Here is a 13505-nt window from a genome sequence, read left to right as displayed (position 1 = left end):
CTGGCCTCTGGGCTGAAAAAAACACAAAATAAAGTATTAACAAAAACACAGTTGACTGCCAAAGGAAATGAGTTCCTGTAAGGACTGAAACAATAAGTCTCCTCTGTATTGAACTCTCGGAGGGAATATGCTGCGTTTCCTTCTGTTCTTTATCAAAGTCCCCAAAATAAGCTGGAATGGGCAATGACTTTGCACAGTCTCTGCACACTTTTTCCACTTACTAATTAGGGCCTGCCTCACAGAGAGAGAAAACACGCTGCCTGGCTCTGCAAGGGAATGCCCATGCTACAGATTACAAGTATGAAGCTGCTTGGAGCTGCCCTCCTCTCCCTGGCCGTGTTCAGCATCTGCACTGCAAATGGTAAGAGTGCACTGTTCTCTGTCACTCTTCTGACTTTCTTGGTAAGCAGCTAAGTGCACCTGGGCACCGTTTATGGGTTTCTGCTAGGCTTCACCTCACTGTACTATAGCAGCTCAGTCGTTCATTCCCACGTGTATGGGCTGAGTAACTGCATTTGGAGGAATGCAAGGAGGGCATTGGTTTTTAATCGAATTAAATGTCTATAGTGAAATAGCCTACTGACCGATCAGTTTCTGTGGCCTATCTCTGTCCAGCTGTCATGAGCCTCCCAGACCTGAGGGATTAAAAGCACCCAGCAACTGGGAAAAGCCATTTACTCAAAAAATGTTTTCCCTCTTCTCCTGTGAAAAATATATTTTTGGGGACTTTTAAAAGGATTTGAAATGTTTGTCAGATTTGAAAATACCATTTAACACACTGGGGAACTTAAAGTGTGTCCGAGTGTAACCCTGCTGACTTCACTGCAATTACACTAGCAATGAATTTGGCCAAGTCTGCTTATCAGAAGCCAGTGTATGTTGACCACAAATACATGTAGACTTGTAACATTCCTCCAGTGTAATCCCACAATGCCCAGGGCAGTAGTGTTTTAGTTCTGCAATGTGAAAAAGTTACTCCCGTCTCCAAATACTTGATGATACTAGGTGACATAATGGCCATTGACCTGCTTTTTCTAATGTTTTTCTGCATAAAAGTTTGTGTACTTTCAAAGCAGAATAAATTACATTTCATTAGCGTGGGAAGCAACTACAACTTAAACTATCATCTCATCATCTTTATCAAGGATTAATTTGAAAACAAAGCTGATTTTGTCTCTCCAATTTTTTGGCCCATTATGCAGCAGATCTGTAGTCATAGCTTTTACAGATATCATTAGAGCAGATGGCTTTCAGTGACTGGCTACTAACCAGTGAATAGAAACTCTGTTATTAATGGATTAAGTAATTGCAGGCCACTGTGTCCTCAAACTTTTACTTGGGTTACATGTTAGAAATTGATGCACAAATAAACAAGTGTGTCTTGTGTGGCGTAACTTGTGTTGTTATTCTGGCTCATTGCTGTTAAAAACGTGACGGAGATTGACAGGTAATATTGTTGCTACAGGAAAATTTGCTTTTCAAACCCTGCCAGGTCAGTATGAACTCTGTAAGTACGTGTTTGGGCTGCTATTTATGCTCTCTCTGCTGGGGTTAGAATGAGCAGCCTTCCTGCCATTGTTAAACCTTGACTTCATTGCAGGTCTTTGGAAAAGCAAGGAGGGATTAGTTCAGTAGGAGCAGGCTCAGCGGTGCTGTTTGTAAAAGCTTATTAGAAAGCAACATGCACAGGTTAAAGGGGATGCAAAGGAGAGCTACGATTTCTGTCAAATGCATTTCCTAACACCTCTCCTGTCGCTGAATGGGAATGATTGGGTAGTGCTCATCACGCTGAATTAGCCAATATCATCAAGTTATGGTCATTTGCTTGTAACTATTTTATTCTGTTATAAAAATCTTAAACTCAAAACAGACATGCTGAAACTCCACTGGTAAAATAATAAGAAAAAGAGGAAGACCATGGGTGGAAAAATACAAAGCATATGTCTCCATCTCTACCATACAAATGAAACGTGAGTGGAGCTGGAAAACTTCATAAATTGATAATCTGTGGAGGACAGAAAGGAATCCCCTCATGTTTGACACAATCCTATTGAAAGGGACACTGTTAACTTGAAATCTGACCAGTTTCAAAAAATGAGATGAGCAAATTCAGGTACAACACTTCCTACTGAATCCCCCTGCTAGTTTCTGTTATTTTATAATCCCACTTTCCTATTTTTTAAAAATATTTTTTCTCCTATTGCCGTGTGAAAGACCCACCCAGAGACTATATGGGGAGAGTGAAACTGTTATACGCACAAAGTTCTGTCAAATGCTCAAAGTGAACAGACTGAGAAAACTGAGGGTTATTTTTCCTTTAATTTAATTTGATTAGGTGTTCCTTGTCACAACAGCAGGTAAAAAATGTCGGGCAGTAACTGTGATTTAAGTTGACAGTGTCCCTTTAAGTAAAATGCAATAAAGGCAACCTCACTTTTTTTTTAAAGTCAGTCGACATATGTTCCCCATCTTAGGGACCTAGTAAGTGGCCCTCTCAAAGCTAACTGGCTGCTCCTCTAGTCTCTGAGAGTATGCTTTCATTGCAGCTAGCAGTGACCTGGGTGGAAAGACTCATGGTGGTGGGGCTCATGCTAGAGTGGGAAGTTGCAGCTCTGGCAGAAATTCTGACTAGCCACTCAAGCTCAGATCCAGGGCCCTGAGTTGCAACCCCACACGGCTGGTTTTAGCAAGCTAGCTCCACCTCCGCTATCTTGAGTGTCTGCCAAGGGTAGGAGTGTTCCATTCAGCTGCACTTTAGACATACCCTGAAGACTTCCAATGGTCTCCCCTTCTCATATCTTCAGATAATGTGTGGCCTTTCACAATTGTCTGGGAGCATTATAGGGTGTATGGGGAGGACATACATCACCCTCTGAAGCATCAGGTATTGACTACCAATGGAGGCAGGAAATGACAGAGCCGCTTTTTGCATCTCCCTATCTTAATGTGTGTTGCGTGCCTTCAAATGCATCTCAAAACTATACAGTCCTGTGTGCATCCCTTTTTGTGCAATGGATTGTAAATATTCCCACATTCTGGCAAAAGACTTCGTCCCACTTAATAGGAGGCACTGTCATATTTTAGAATTATATTTAGTTGAAATTATAGATTCAACCAAACCATAGCCTAGAGGTGAACACTCCCATCCCAACACTATCGAGAAGTTTGGAACTGCATCCAAATTGTGCATTTTGGGCTCAACACCCATTGAAATGTTTGCGATTTGTGGATTTGTCTGGAACCTCTCCACACACATACACACATACAGATGCAACTATTATGATCTGCAGTGTTTTCGAATGTTCTCCCCAAAAGGACATATAGTTGTCATCTTCCTTAGCCTGCAGGGATTAACTGCAGCTTGATGAATACTGGACTCAGCCTCCTGCAAGAAACAAATACAAAGAGAGAGAGAAGTTGGCAGCCCCCACAGGACTGGAAAATTTTAGGATCTAAATTCAGTCTGTGAGCTAGCAATATTTTCCTAAAATTTTTCCAATAGAGTTTTGATATGAAATTCTTTGGACTCTCATGCACAAGCGTATTATTGGAGGCTGGATGAATCTAGAAATGTTCAGGATCCATTGATAGCAAAATAAAAGCCCCAGAACCTTCCTGACAACTCAACTCTAGTCTAAAGGCTTCTCTGAATCCCAAACTTCATAGTGGACTTGGGAATTCCTTGACTCTAGAATTAAAGTGCTCTCGCCTAACCACATTTCCCACTATCCCCATCTGCACCAAAATATACATATACCTTAGCACAGAAATGCTTCCTGGGCTGATTCATCATGCTTCCAACTACCTATTACCTGGGGAAAAGAGCTAACAGGGAGGGAGGGACAGCTGGGAGAGAAACTGAGCCAAAGAGCTGTGAGCTATGGGATCATAGAAGATTAGGGTTGGAAGAGACCTCAGGAGGCCATCTAGTCCAACCCTCTGCTCAAAGCAGGACCAACACCAACTAAATCATCTCAGCCAGGGCTTTGTCAAGCTGGGCCTCAAAAGCCTCTAAGGATGGAGATTCCACCGCTCCCTACATAACCCATTCCAGTGCTTCACTACCTTCCTAGTGAAATAGTATTTCCTAATAGCCAACCTAGACCTCCCCCACTGCAACTTGAGACCATTGCTCCTTGTTCTGTCATCTGCCACCACTGAGAACAGCCGAGCTCCATCCTCTTTGGAACCCCCCTTCAGGTAGTTGAAGGCTGCTATCAAATCCCCCCTCATTCTTCTCTTCTGCAAACTAAATAAGCCCAGTTCCCTCAGCCTCTCCTCGTAAATCATGTGCCCCAGCCCCCTAATCATTTTTGTTGCCCTCCACTGGACTCTTTCCAATTTGTCCACATCATTTCTGTAGTGGGGGCCCCAAAACTGGATGCAGTACTCCAGATGTTGCCTCACCCGTGCCGAATAGAGGGGAATAATCACTTCCCTCGATCTGCTGGCAATGCTCCTACTAATGCAGCCCAATATGCTGTTAGCCTTCTTGGCAACAAGGGCACACTCTTGACTCATATCCAGCTTCTCATCCATTAGACTCCCCAGGTCCTTTTCTGCAGAACTGCTGCTTAGCCAGTTGGTCCCCAGCCTGTAGCAGTGCATGGGACTCTTCTGTCCTAAGTGCAGGACTCTGCACTTGTCCTTGTTGAACCTCATCAGATTTCTTTTAGCCCAAACCTCTAATTTGTCTGGGTCACTCTGGACCCTATCCCTACTCTCCAGCATATCTACCTCTCCCCCCAGCTTAGTGTCAAACTTGCTGAGGGTGCAGTCTATCCCATTATCCAGATCATTAATGAAGATGTTGAACAAAACCAGCCCCAGGACAGACCCCTGGGACACTCCACTTGATACCAGCTGCCAACTAGACATCAAGCTGCTGATCACTACCTGTTGAGCTCGACAATCTAGCCAGCTTTCTATCCACCTTATAGTCCATTCATCCAATCCATACTTTTTTTTAACTTTCTGGCAAGAATACTGTGGGAGACCGTAACAAAAGCTTTGCTGAAGTCAAGATATATCACATCCACTGCTTTCCCCATATCCACAGAGCCAGTTATCTCATCATAGAAGGCAATCAGGTTGGTCAGGCATGACTTGCTCTTAGTGAATCCATGTTGACTGATCCTGATCATCTTCCTCTCCTCCAACTGCTTCAAAATGGATTCCTTGAGGACCTGCTTCATGATTTTTCCAGGGACTGAGGTGAGGCTGTCGTCTGTAGTTCCCTGGATTCTCCTTCTTCCCTTTTTTAAAGATGGGCACTATATTTGCCTTTTTCCAATTGTCCGGGACCTCCCACAATCACCACAAGTTTTAAAAGATAATGGCCAATGGCTCTGCAATCACATCAGCCAACTCCCTCAGCACCCTCAGCTGCATTAGATCCGGCCCCATGGACTTGTGCATGTCCAGCTTTTCTAAATAGTCCTTAACCTGTTCTTTCACCACTGAGGGCTGCTCACCTCCTCCCAATATTGTGCTTCCCAGTGCAGCAGCCTGGGAGCTGACCTTGTCTGTGAAGACCAAGGCAAAAAAAGCATTGAGTACTTCAGCCTTTTCCACATCATCTGTCACAAGATGCCTCCCCCATTCAGTAAGGGTCCCACATTTTCCCTGACCACCTTGTTGTTGCTAACATAGCTGTAGAAACCCTTCTTGTTACCATTCACATCCCTTGCTAGATGCAACTCCAATTGTGCTTTGGCCTTCCTGATTATACCCCTGCATGCTTGAGTAATATCTTTATACTCCTCCCTGGTCATCTGTCCAAGTTTCTACTTCTTGTAAGCTTCCTTTTTGTGTTTAAGCTCACCGAAAATTTCTATGTTAAGCCAGTCTGGTCGCCTGCCATATTTGTTATTCTTTCTGCACATTGGGATGGTTGTTCTTGCACCCTCAAAAAAGCTTCTTTAAAATACAACCAGCTCTCCTGGATTCCTTTTTCCCTCATATTAGCCTCCCAGGAGATCCTGCCCATCAGTTCCCTGAGGGAGTCAAAGTTTGCTTTTCTGAAGTCCAGGGTCCATATTCTGCTACTCTCCTTTCTTCCTTTTGTCAGTATCCTGAACTCGATCATCTCATGGTCACTACTGCCCAGGTTGCCATCCAGTTCTACTTCCCCTACAAATTCTTCTCTGTTTGTGAGCAGCAAGTCAAGAGGAGCATGGCCCCTAGTTGGTTCCTCCAGCACTTGCACTAGGAATTTGTCCCCAACACTCTCCAAAAACTTCCTGGATTGTCTGTGCACTGCTGTATTGGTCTCCCAGCAGATGTCAGAGTGATTGACGTTCCCCCATGATAACCAGGGCCTGTGATCTGGAAACTTCTGTTAGTTGTCCGAAGAAACCCTCATCTACCTCATCCCCCTGGTCTGGTGGACTATTGCAGATGCCCACCACGACATCACCCTTGTTGCTCTCACCTCTAAACTTAACCCAAAGACTCTCAAGAGGCTTTTCTCTAGTTTCGTACTGGAGCTCTGAGCAGTCATACTGCTCGCTTACATACAGTGCAACTCCTCCACCTTTTCTCCTCTGCCTGTCCTTCCTGAACAGTTTATACCCATCCATGACAGTGCTCCAGTCATGTGAGTTACCCCACCAAGTCTCTGTTATTCCAATCACATCATAGTTCCTTGACTGTGCCAGGGCTTCCAATTCTTCCTGCTTGTTTCCCAGGCTTCTTGCGTTCATGTACAGGTACCTAAGATAACTCGCTGATTGCCCTACTTTCTCAGTATGAATCAGGAGGCCTCCCCTGTTGCATCCTCCTCCTTGTGTTTCCTCCGGGTATCCCACTTACCTCCGGGCTCAGGTCACCATCCCTCAGCGAACCTATTTAAAGTCCTCCTCACTAGGTTAGCAAGCCTGCCAGCGAAGATGCTCTTCCCTCTCTTCATTAGGTGGATTCCATCTCTTCCTAGCAATCCTTCTTCCTGAAACAACATGCCATGGGCGAAGAATCCAAAGCCCGCTCTCCGACAGCACCTGCATAACCATGCATTTACCTCCACAATTCAATGGTCCCCACCTTTGATATGATCAAATACACCTTCTGAGTCAACACCAAGATTTATTTTCCTGAAGAAATGAACCAAGACTAAAGTGAAGCTTGTTCTCTAATTGTTTTCAGTGGAGTGTAGGCATTAGCATGTGCTTATAGAATAATACCTAGCCTTCTACAATGCATATCTTCTTCAAAGCACAGTACATATATTCACTAAGCATCTGATTCTGTGACTCTTTGTGACAGTGAGTAGCACTTTGCCCACTAAGCACTCCTGCCAAAATCAGGCATTCGAAACAAACAGGAGTACTGGTGGAGAAAGGTACTATTAAATTAGTGTGGGTGGGCAGGTGTGTGGGATAGTGGTGAGGCAGAATTTGGCACTACAGGCCTGATCCAAAGGGCACTGAAGTCATTTGAAGTCTTTCCATTGATTTCATTAGGCTTTGTGTCAAACCCTAAATGAGATGAACCTAAACCAAAGCCCCCAGATCTGAACACTACTGAGCTTTGTGGGTCACCCCATCTCTATAACCAGACAAACCAAACAGCCAGATTCCAGCTTTGCAGCTTGAGACAATTGATGATGACAAAATGATATTAATTAACAGGAGCATTTTCAAGTGATGGTTGTTTGCATTTCTATTTAGATGTGCTTTGAGTTTGTAAGTATCGTTAATTGTAGCCAGAAGCGATGGACAAACTGTTCTCCTCTCCTTCCCTCGCTCATGTCCCCATATACACAAACCTTCATTTGTTTTAGGAACTAGATGCAAAGGGAACCATTTTTTTGAGCTATTGCAACACTTGAATATGTTTTCTTCCCATTCTGTGTCCCTTTCCCCTCTGTTTTGGTTCAGACCTCAAATGCTGTATCAGCTCATCAGCTCAGTTTTGCAGGCTCAAGAAATTGAATAGGCTTTGGGTAATTTGCTGAATTTTGGATGCTTATCTGAACTGAACTTGAACTTACACTCTAAACATTTTGGGGTTTGCCGGTTGTTCATAGGTGGGGACATCTGAAATCAATTTGCAAGATGGACATTTTCAAACATCCAATTGCAGTAAATGGAATTTACTCTAGCCTTTAATTGAGCTTTAGTTCCTGGGCAGGTCGGGTTCTCCCTCCCGACACATTCCTTTGACTCATTACTGCTGTCTCATGTTGGGCCAATAATGGCTTGTGGATTTCAAAGGTAAACTTACAATTTTTGTTCTGTTCTGTAGTATGTTTTACTCCCAAACACAAAGGCAGGTTCAACGCAGGTGGATAAGATAAGGAAACACAAGCTGAGAATAGAAATAGCTCACTTGACCGGTGAGCAGGGCATGATGTGCAGCCAGAACAAATGGAAGCTGGATCCTTAGGGAATATTAAATTCAGCCACCTCTGGCTGCAAACACGACACCGTATAATATTAAAAATACCAAACTAGAGGCTGTCTTGCTTTCATACATTTTCTCACTTGAAATGATTTTGATGTCCTTTTTTCTGGGTTTTTCTGTCTCCTATATCTGGACCAAATCCGGAGGCAAAAAATATCCACTGAACTCAATAAGCTTTTCCTAATTAAAGAATGAGTAAGAAGCTCAGTGTTTGACCTTCTGTTTACCTACATGCTTATCTCCAGCCTCTGCAAAATCTGTGGATACATAAGTGACAAAACTCTTTCCAGACATACTGTCTCCGACTAGACTAATGAAGGTTCTAACTGGTGACATTCTGCCGTGAAGCTATCATTACAGTTTAAAGAATGTTCAGACCACAGAGCATCAACCCACAGAGAGATGTTACTGATTTTGTACTGCAGTGAATTTCTAATTTTATGCTGAAGCAAATTTAAGACTGATCATCTACTTTTTATAAATACCATGTTTAAAAATGTACATTGTAATTGGTTAGGAAAAAGGTATGTCAGGGTTGGGATGCTGTAAAACTATGGCTGTTGCTGGAAAAATTCTCCCCAGACTAAAACTCTTGGCAAAACTGTCAAAATTCAATAGGAGTGCAAGGGGTGTCATTTGACACAGAACTTGGCCCAGTGGATATGTAGGAACTGTTGCTTCCATACAGCAAGTCAGGAGTCTAGGCCAGGCTCTAATAAAATCCCATAATCTGCACTTGGCAAGCCCAAGAACAGAACAGCATGCAAGGAAACAGGTATCCCATTTTTAAACTGGGGTATTGGAATCCCTGGGCCAGATCCTGGGCTGTGATATAAGCCATTTGAATTGCTCCAGTAGTGCATAAGGCCCCCTAAAGAGGAAATGGGTCCAGTTCTCCTGTGATGGGTTAGGTCCTTCCCAACTAGGCCTGATAGAGAGCACCTGGCCTCTATGAAGACTCAGGCAGCAACTGTGAAAAGGGAATAGGGAAGGAGCAGTAAGGCGCTGGTGACAGTTGCCAGTCAAGAGCTCTATGAGACTCAAAAGAACAGTAGTCAAGAGCTGCTGGTGAAGTTCAGTGAGAACACTGTTGGGACAGTGCTATGGATAGGAGTTGCTGGAGAGAACTGGCCAGAGTGGGGGAACCCTGCTGAATAGAAGACTTGTGCAGAGAATCCTCGATAAAGGGGAAGAACCAGCTCACTCAGTGCAGGCTGAGCCCAGGCACCAGAGAGTTGATTCTGGAGGGAGGTTCCCATGAGCAGGGGTGGGACTCCAAACAAAGAGACCCGAAGAGTGGAATGCTGCAGGGAGCCCTCTTGCAGAACAGCTGAGTGGAGGGCTGTGAGAGAAGAGCTGCAAGAAGCATGGAGAATTGCTGGAGATGTGGAGGCCCTGGAATAGGTGCATAGTAATTGGAGGAATTGTTGACTCTTGGATGTGTGGCTTGGAGCTGGGCTCCAGAGTGCAGGGCTGGAGGACTGCTGCATTTTAACCTGCTTTACTTTGGGGTCGGAGGGCGGGGGAGAATTCTGACTTGGAGGAGCTTGCTGAATATGGAATTGTGGTAATTATTCCTGGGTTCAGGCCTAGAATTGGACTCTGAGAGGGACAATGTTCCTTTTCCAGGAAGGGGATGTGACCATTAGTCTAATCTGTGGTGAAGAAGATGGGCAACTTGGTCGGCTCCAGGGACTGTAGGAGAAAACAGACAGGACTCACCTGTATCACAGCCTTCCCTCCCCCTCCACCCCCCACCACCCCAATGTGTTAACAAAGTATTTTCAAAACAACATTTAATCTCATTTTTACTTGCACTTGGATGTTCTGGTGTGTTTGCTGTAGGTTGTAGATAGCAGCACACTGCAGGTGGCTGAGAGCAAGGAGCAAATACAGAGTGGTATTTCCTCATCACATACATGTTCTGTAGCCTTTCTGCCTTGCCTTATCATTCTAGTGAAATTGTGCATCTTGCCAGCATGGGAGATATACTCCAGCATTGCTATCCTACAAGATATTTAATCCTTTTAAAGAGAACATTCAGTTTGTATTAACATCTCAAGAGCACAGAGTTGAAGCTTTTTTGAAGAACACTGGTGCAATTCAAGCATTAGGGTTAAGTTAATTGAACCATTGGTTGTCGTAATGAGTCGTTAATTCTTTCTTCTTATCATTTTTAGCAGAATATGAATATACCAAAGGGATTCGTATTTGGGCTTGACATGTATGGCTAGTGAGGCAACACTAACTAACATTCCAAAATCCTTGATTTTTAGCTGGGGAAAACAGTGGCAGTAAGGTTAGCATCTGCTGCCTTCCTGGCCAAAGAATCTAGCTCTTTTCTGTATAATAATTTATATACAATTTTATAATGTAATTACCCTCCTGGTCTGAGATGTGAATTTTTTGCTTCATAATGACTAGAAATAATCAGTCTGGCATATCCCAGGACTTCCTGGCTGCAGAATTTGCCACAGGTTCCACCCCCCAGCACAGAACGTTGACTTTTATTTAAAAAATAAATAAATCTTAGCCTTTAAGGCTGCGACGATAACATTTGCAGTGTAAACAAATACAGTGATTATATGTCAATACCTGTAGATATCTCAGAGAGATGATTTCAGGCTAAGGGCATTACCCATATTCTCAGCGTGATTGAACTTGGACATCTAATAATGTCAATGTTGCTAATTGTTTTGAAGCTGGCCATTTAAGCGAAAAGTTGTTGTTAGAAGCAGTGGGAAAGCTAGTTGCTAACAAGGAACTAGAAAGTCAACACCCCTCATCCCCAAAAATGATCACATCAAACCCTTCAAGAGAAGAAGGGAAAGAGGAGATTCATCCTTTCAGCCATGCCTATAGCTTCAACTGCCCTCTGGCCCAATTACTTTCCCAGATGCCAAAAAGCTCCACATAGCCCTCTCAGAGCTGACAAAACTTTCAGCTTCTCCCTGACAGCTTCTCCTATACGCGAATACAAAATGCTGCAGCACAATGAAAATTGAACGTTCACGCAATTGAACTGAATATCTAAGTAAATGACACTGGTGATACTTTAATGACGGTAGTTATTCAGTTTCGTAGGGGATTCAATAAAAGTTAAAATTTTAAAATTTGCTTTAGGGCTGCCGTGGAAATCCAAGCCTGCAGAATCCAGGGCTCCCTGCTGCAGAATTTAGCTCCAGCTTGTAGCACAGCATATGAGCCTTGGAAATATATCACTGTAATGTTAAAAGGATGGCTGTCCAAACACCCTATTATATTAATGCAACTTCAGAGTGTCTTTTGGGGAATGGTGTTCTTTTAACAGAAGGGTGCTATAGTATATCACTGTATTTGTGTAGATGATATCGGTGGCAGAAAATATATTTGCTGAATTACTAGATTCCGTTTGAAGCTGTTGGTTGATGAGGGTTCCAGTGAATATCAAGAGGAAGATTGGTATTAAAATACTTGCAGAATAATGCAGTACTAGAGGTATGCTGCCAATAACTGAAACACTACATACAGGTACCCCGATAAACCCCTTTTCATAAGCATGCCAACTTTGTGATATAGTTGCACCTACTTTGTAATGTCATAGGAATTTAGAGATGAAAGTGAGTTAATCTGCTAGTGTAATGCCGACAGACACCGGCTGTAGGCGGGCAGGATTGAACCTGGGACTTCTGAAGCTAAATGCATGAGCCTCTGCTGCAAGAGCTAAAAGGCACAGGGCTGTTAGCTATGGCTGTAGCAGATTCATTCATTTCTAAGTGGTCTCGGTGCCACTACACAGGTCAGAGCACGGCACCCAAGAGGTGTGTGGGTTACACTAGGACACCTTATCTAGCTGTCTCTCTTTCGGCAGACAGTGGCAGTAGTGTCATGCTCTTTACCTCCTCTGTTTCTTCATTGCCCCTTAACAGCATCCTGTTCTGGATGCTGTGTTGACCTACTGCCTCAACTGTTAGTGACACCCATCCCTCCTCTGCAACATCAAAGCATACGAGAAAGATACTCGTTTAGAATCTGGACCCAACTGTACCCTCTGGCTGGTGCAGATTCAAAGTAACAATGGCTAATTAAAACAAGGAGGAGTCCTTGTGGCCCAAATAAATTTGTTAGTCTCTAAAGTGCCACAAGGACTCCTTGTTGTTTTTGCTGATACAGACTAACACGGCTACCACTCTGAAACCAATGACTAATTAGTGGACCCAGATAGTCAATATCCATGGTCAGTTAATTCCCCCAGCCGTTTGCCTGCCCCCCGTTACAGATACCAGATATTTTATCCTCTGCATGCATCAATAGCTAAATTGATAACAAATATCTCATTTTTGCTTTCTTTAATATTGGGATGTTCTGTACCTTCTAGTCCTTGTGGCTTTATTCTAAGCATTGTGGGAAAAGATGAACAGGGACTTAATTCAGTATGGAATTAAAGTAATTATGAAAGCAATTTCTATCATTCCCACAGAAGTTCATGTGGGAGTCAGGCTGTATCCGAGGCTCCAAACGCAAATGCTTCTGGAGAAATAGCAGCAGCAGAATGGCAAGTGTGGGTGTGGCTGGAGTGAGTGTATAGCAGATACAGGATATGCTAAAAATACATACATAGTGGGAGCAGCTGCGATGACCCCTTCCTGCATTGTACAGTTAGGCCAAGTTGAATCTTACTCTATTAGAGCTAGCCACAAACCCATGATTTTACTGCATGCTACAGCGACAGTGCATGATAGAAGATAACTACCAGTTGACTCATACTCGGGTTCTCCTTTGTCCCCTTATTTTCATACACAAAATTTACTGATTTGGGGGCAGCAAGACAAGTACTGTAATAAATCTATGACCTAGGACTTCATAGTTGTCACACTGGTGTGCATCTTGACCACCTGGTATTTCAAGGCAATAGAAAGAATAGAATGAAGATCTTTGTGTTCTGAAAGAACAGGCCATCCCCTCTAATGGAGAATCACAATAAGCTGTTAGCAGTATAGAGCCCATGGCAAACAGCTAAGTGGTTCTGATTCCATCCAGTGCTGGGCAGTATTCAACAGTTCTCAGTAATCATTAATTCCTTTCCCTTCACGTTCTTAAAATGTTTTAGGGTAAAAACTTTG

The 13505-nt window shown here is 43.5% G+C and overlaps 1 protein-coding gene across 5 annotated transcripts in view; it reads left to right on the top strand.

The window, feature by feature from the left end:
- Positions 1-235: 235 nt before the first annotated feature.
- EMCN (endomucin) overlaps positions 236-13505 on the top strand; it is an 83969-nt gene continuing 70699 nt past the window's right edge. For all 5 annotated transcript variants that reach the window (XR_013345880.1, XR_013345877.1, XR_013345879.1 and 2 more), the window contains exon 1: positions 236-361. Coding sequence is in view for 1 of the 5 variants with exons in the window: in XM_077815073.1 (XP_077671199.1) it covers positions 277-361 (85 nt within the window). In the remaining 4 variants the exon portion in view is untranslated. The remainder of the gene's footprint in view (positions 362-13505) is intronic.

This window comes from Eretmochelys imbricata, chromosome 4, assembly GCF_965152235.1.
Source record: "Eretmochelys imbricata isolate rEreImb1 chromosome 4, rEreImb1.hap1, whole genome shotgun sequence".
Classification (NCBI taxonomy): domain Eukaryota; kingdom Metazoa; phylum Chordata; order Testudines; family Cheloniidae; genus Eretmochelys; species Eretmochelys imbricata.
Note: the sequence above shows the minus strand (reverse complement) of the source record. Positions and strands in the feature narration are given on the sequence as shown.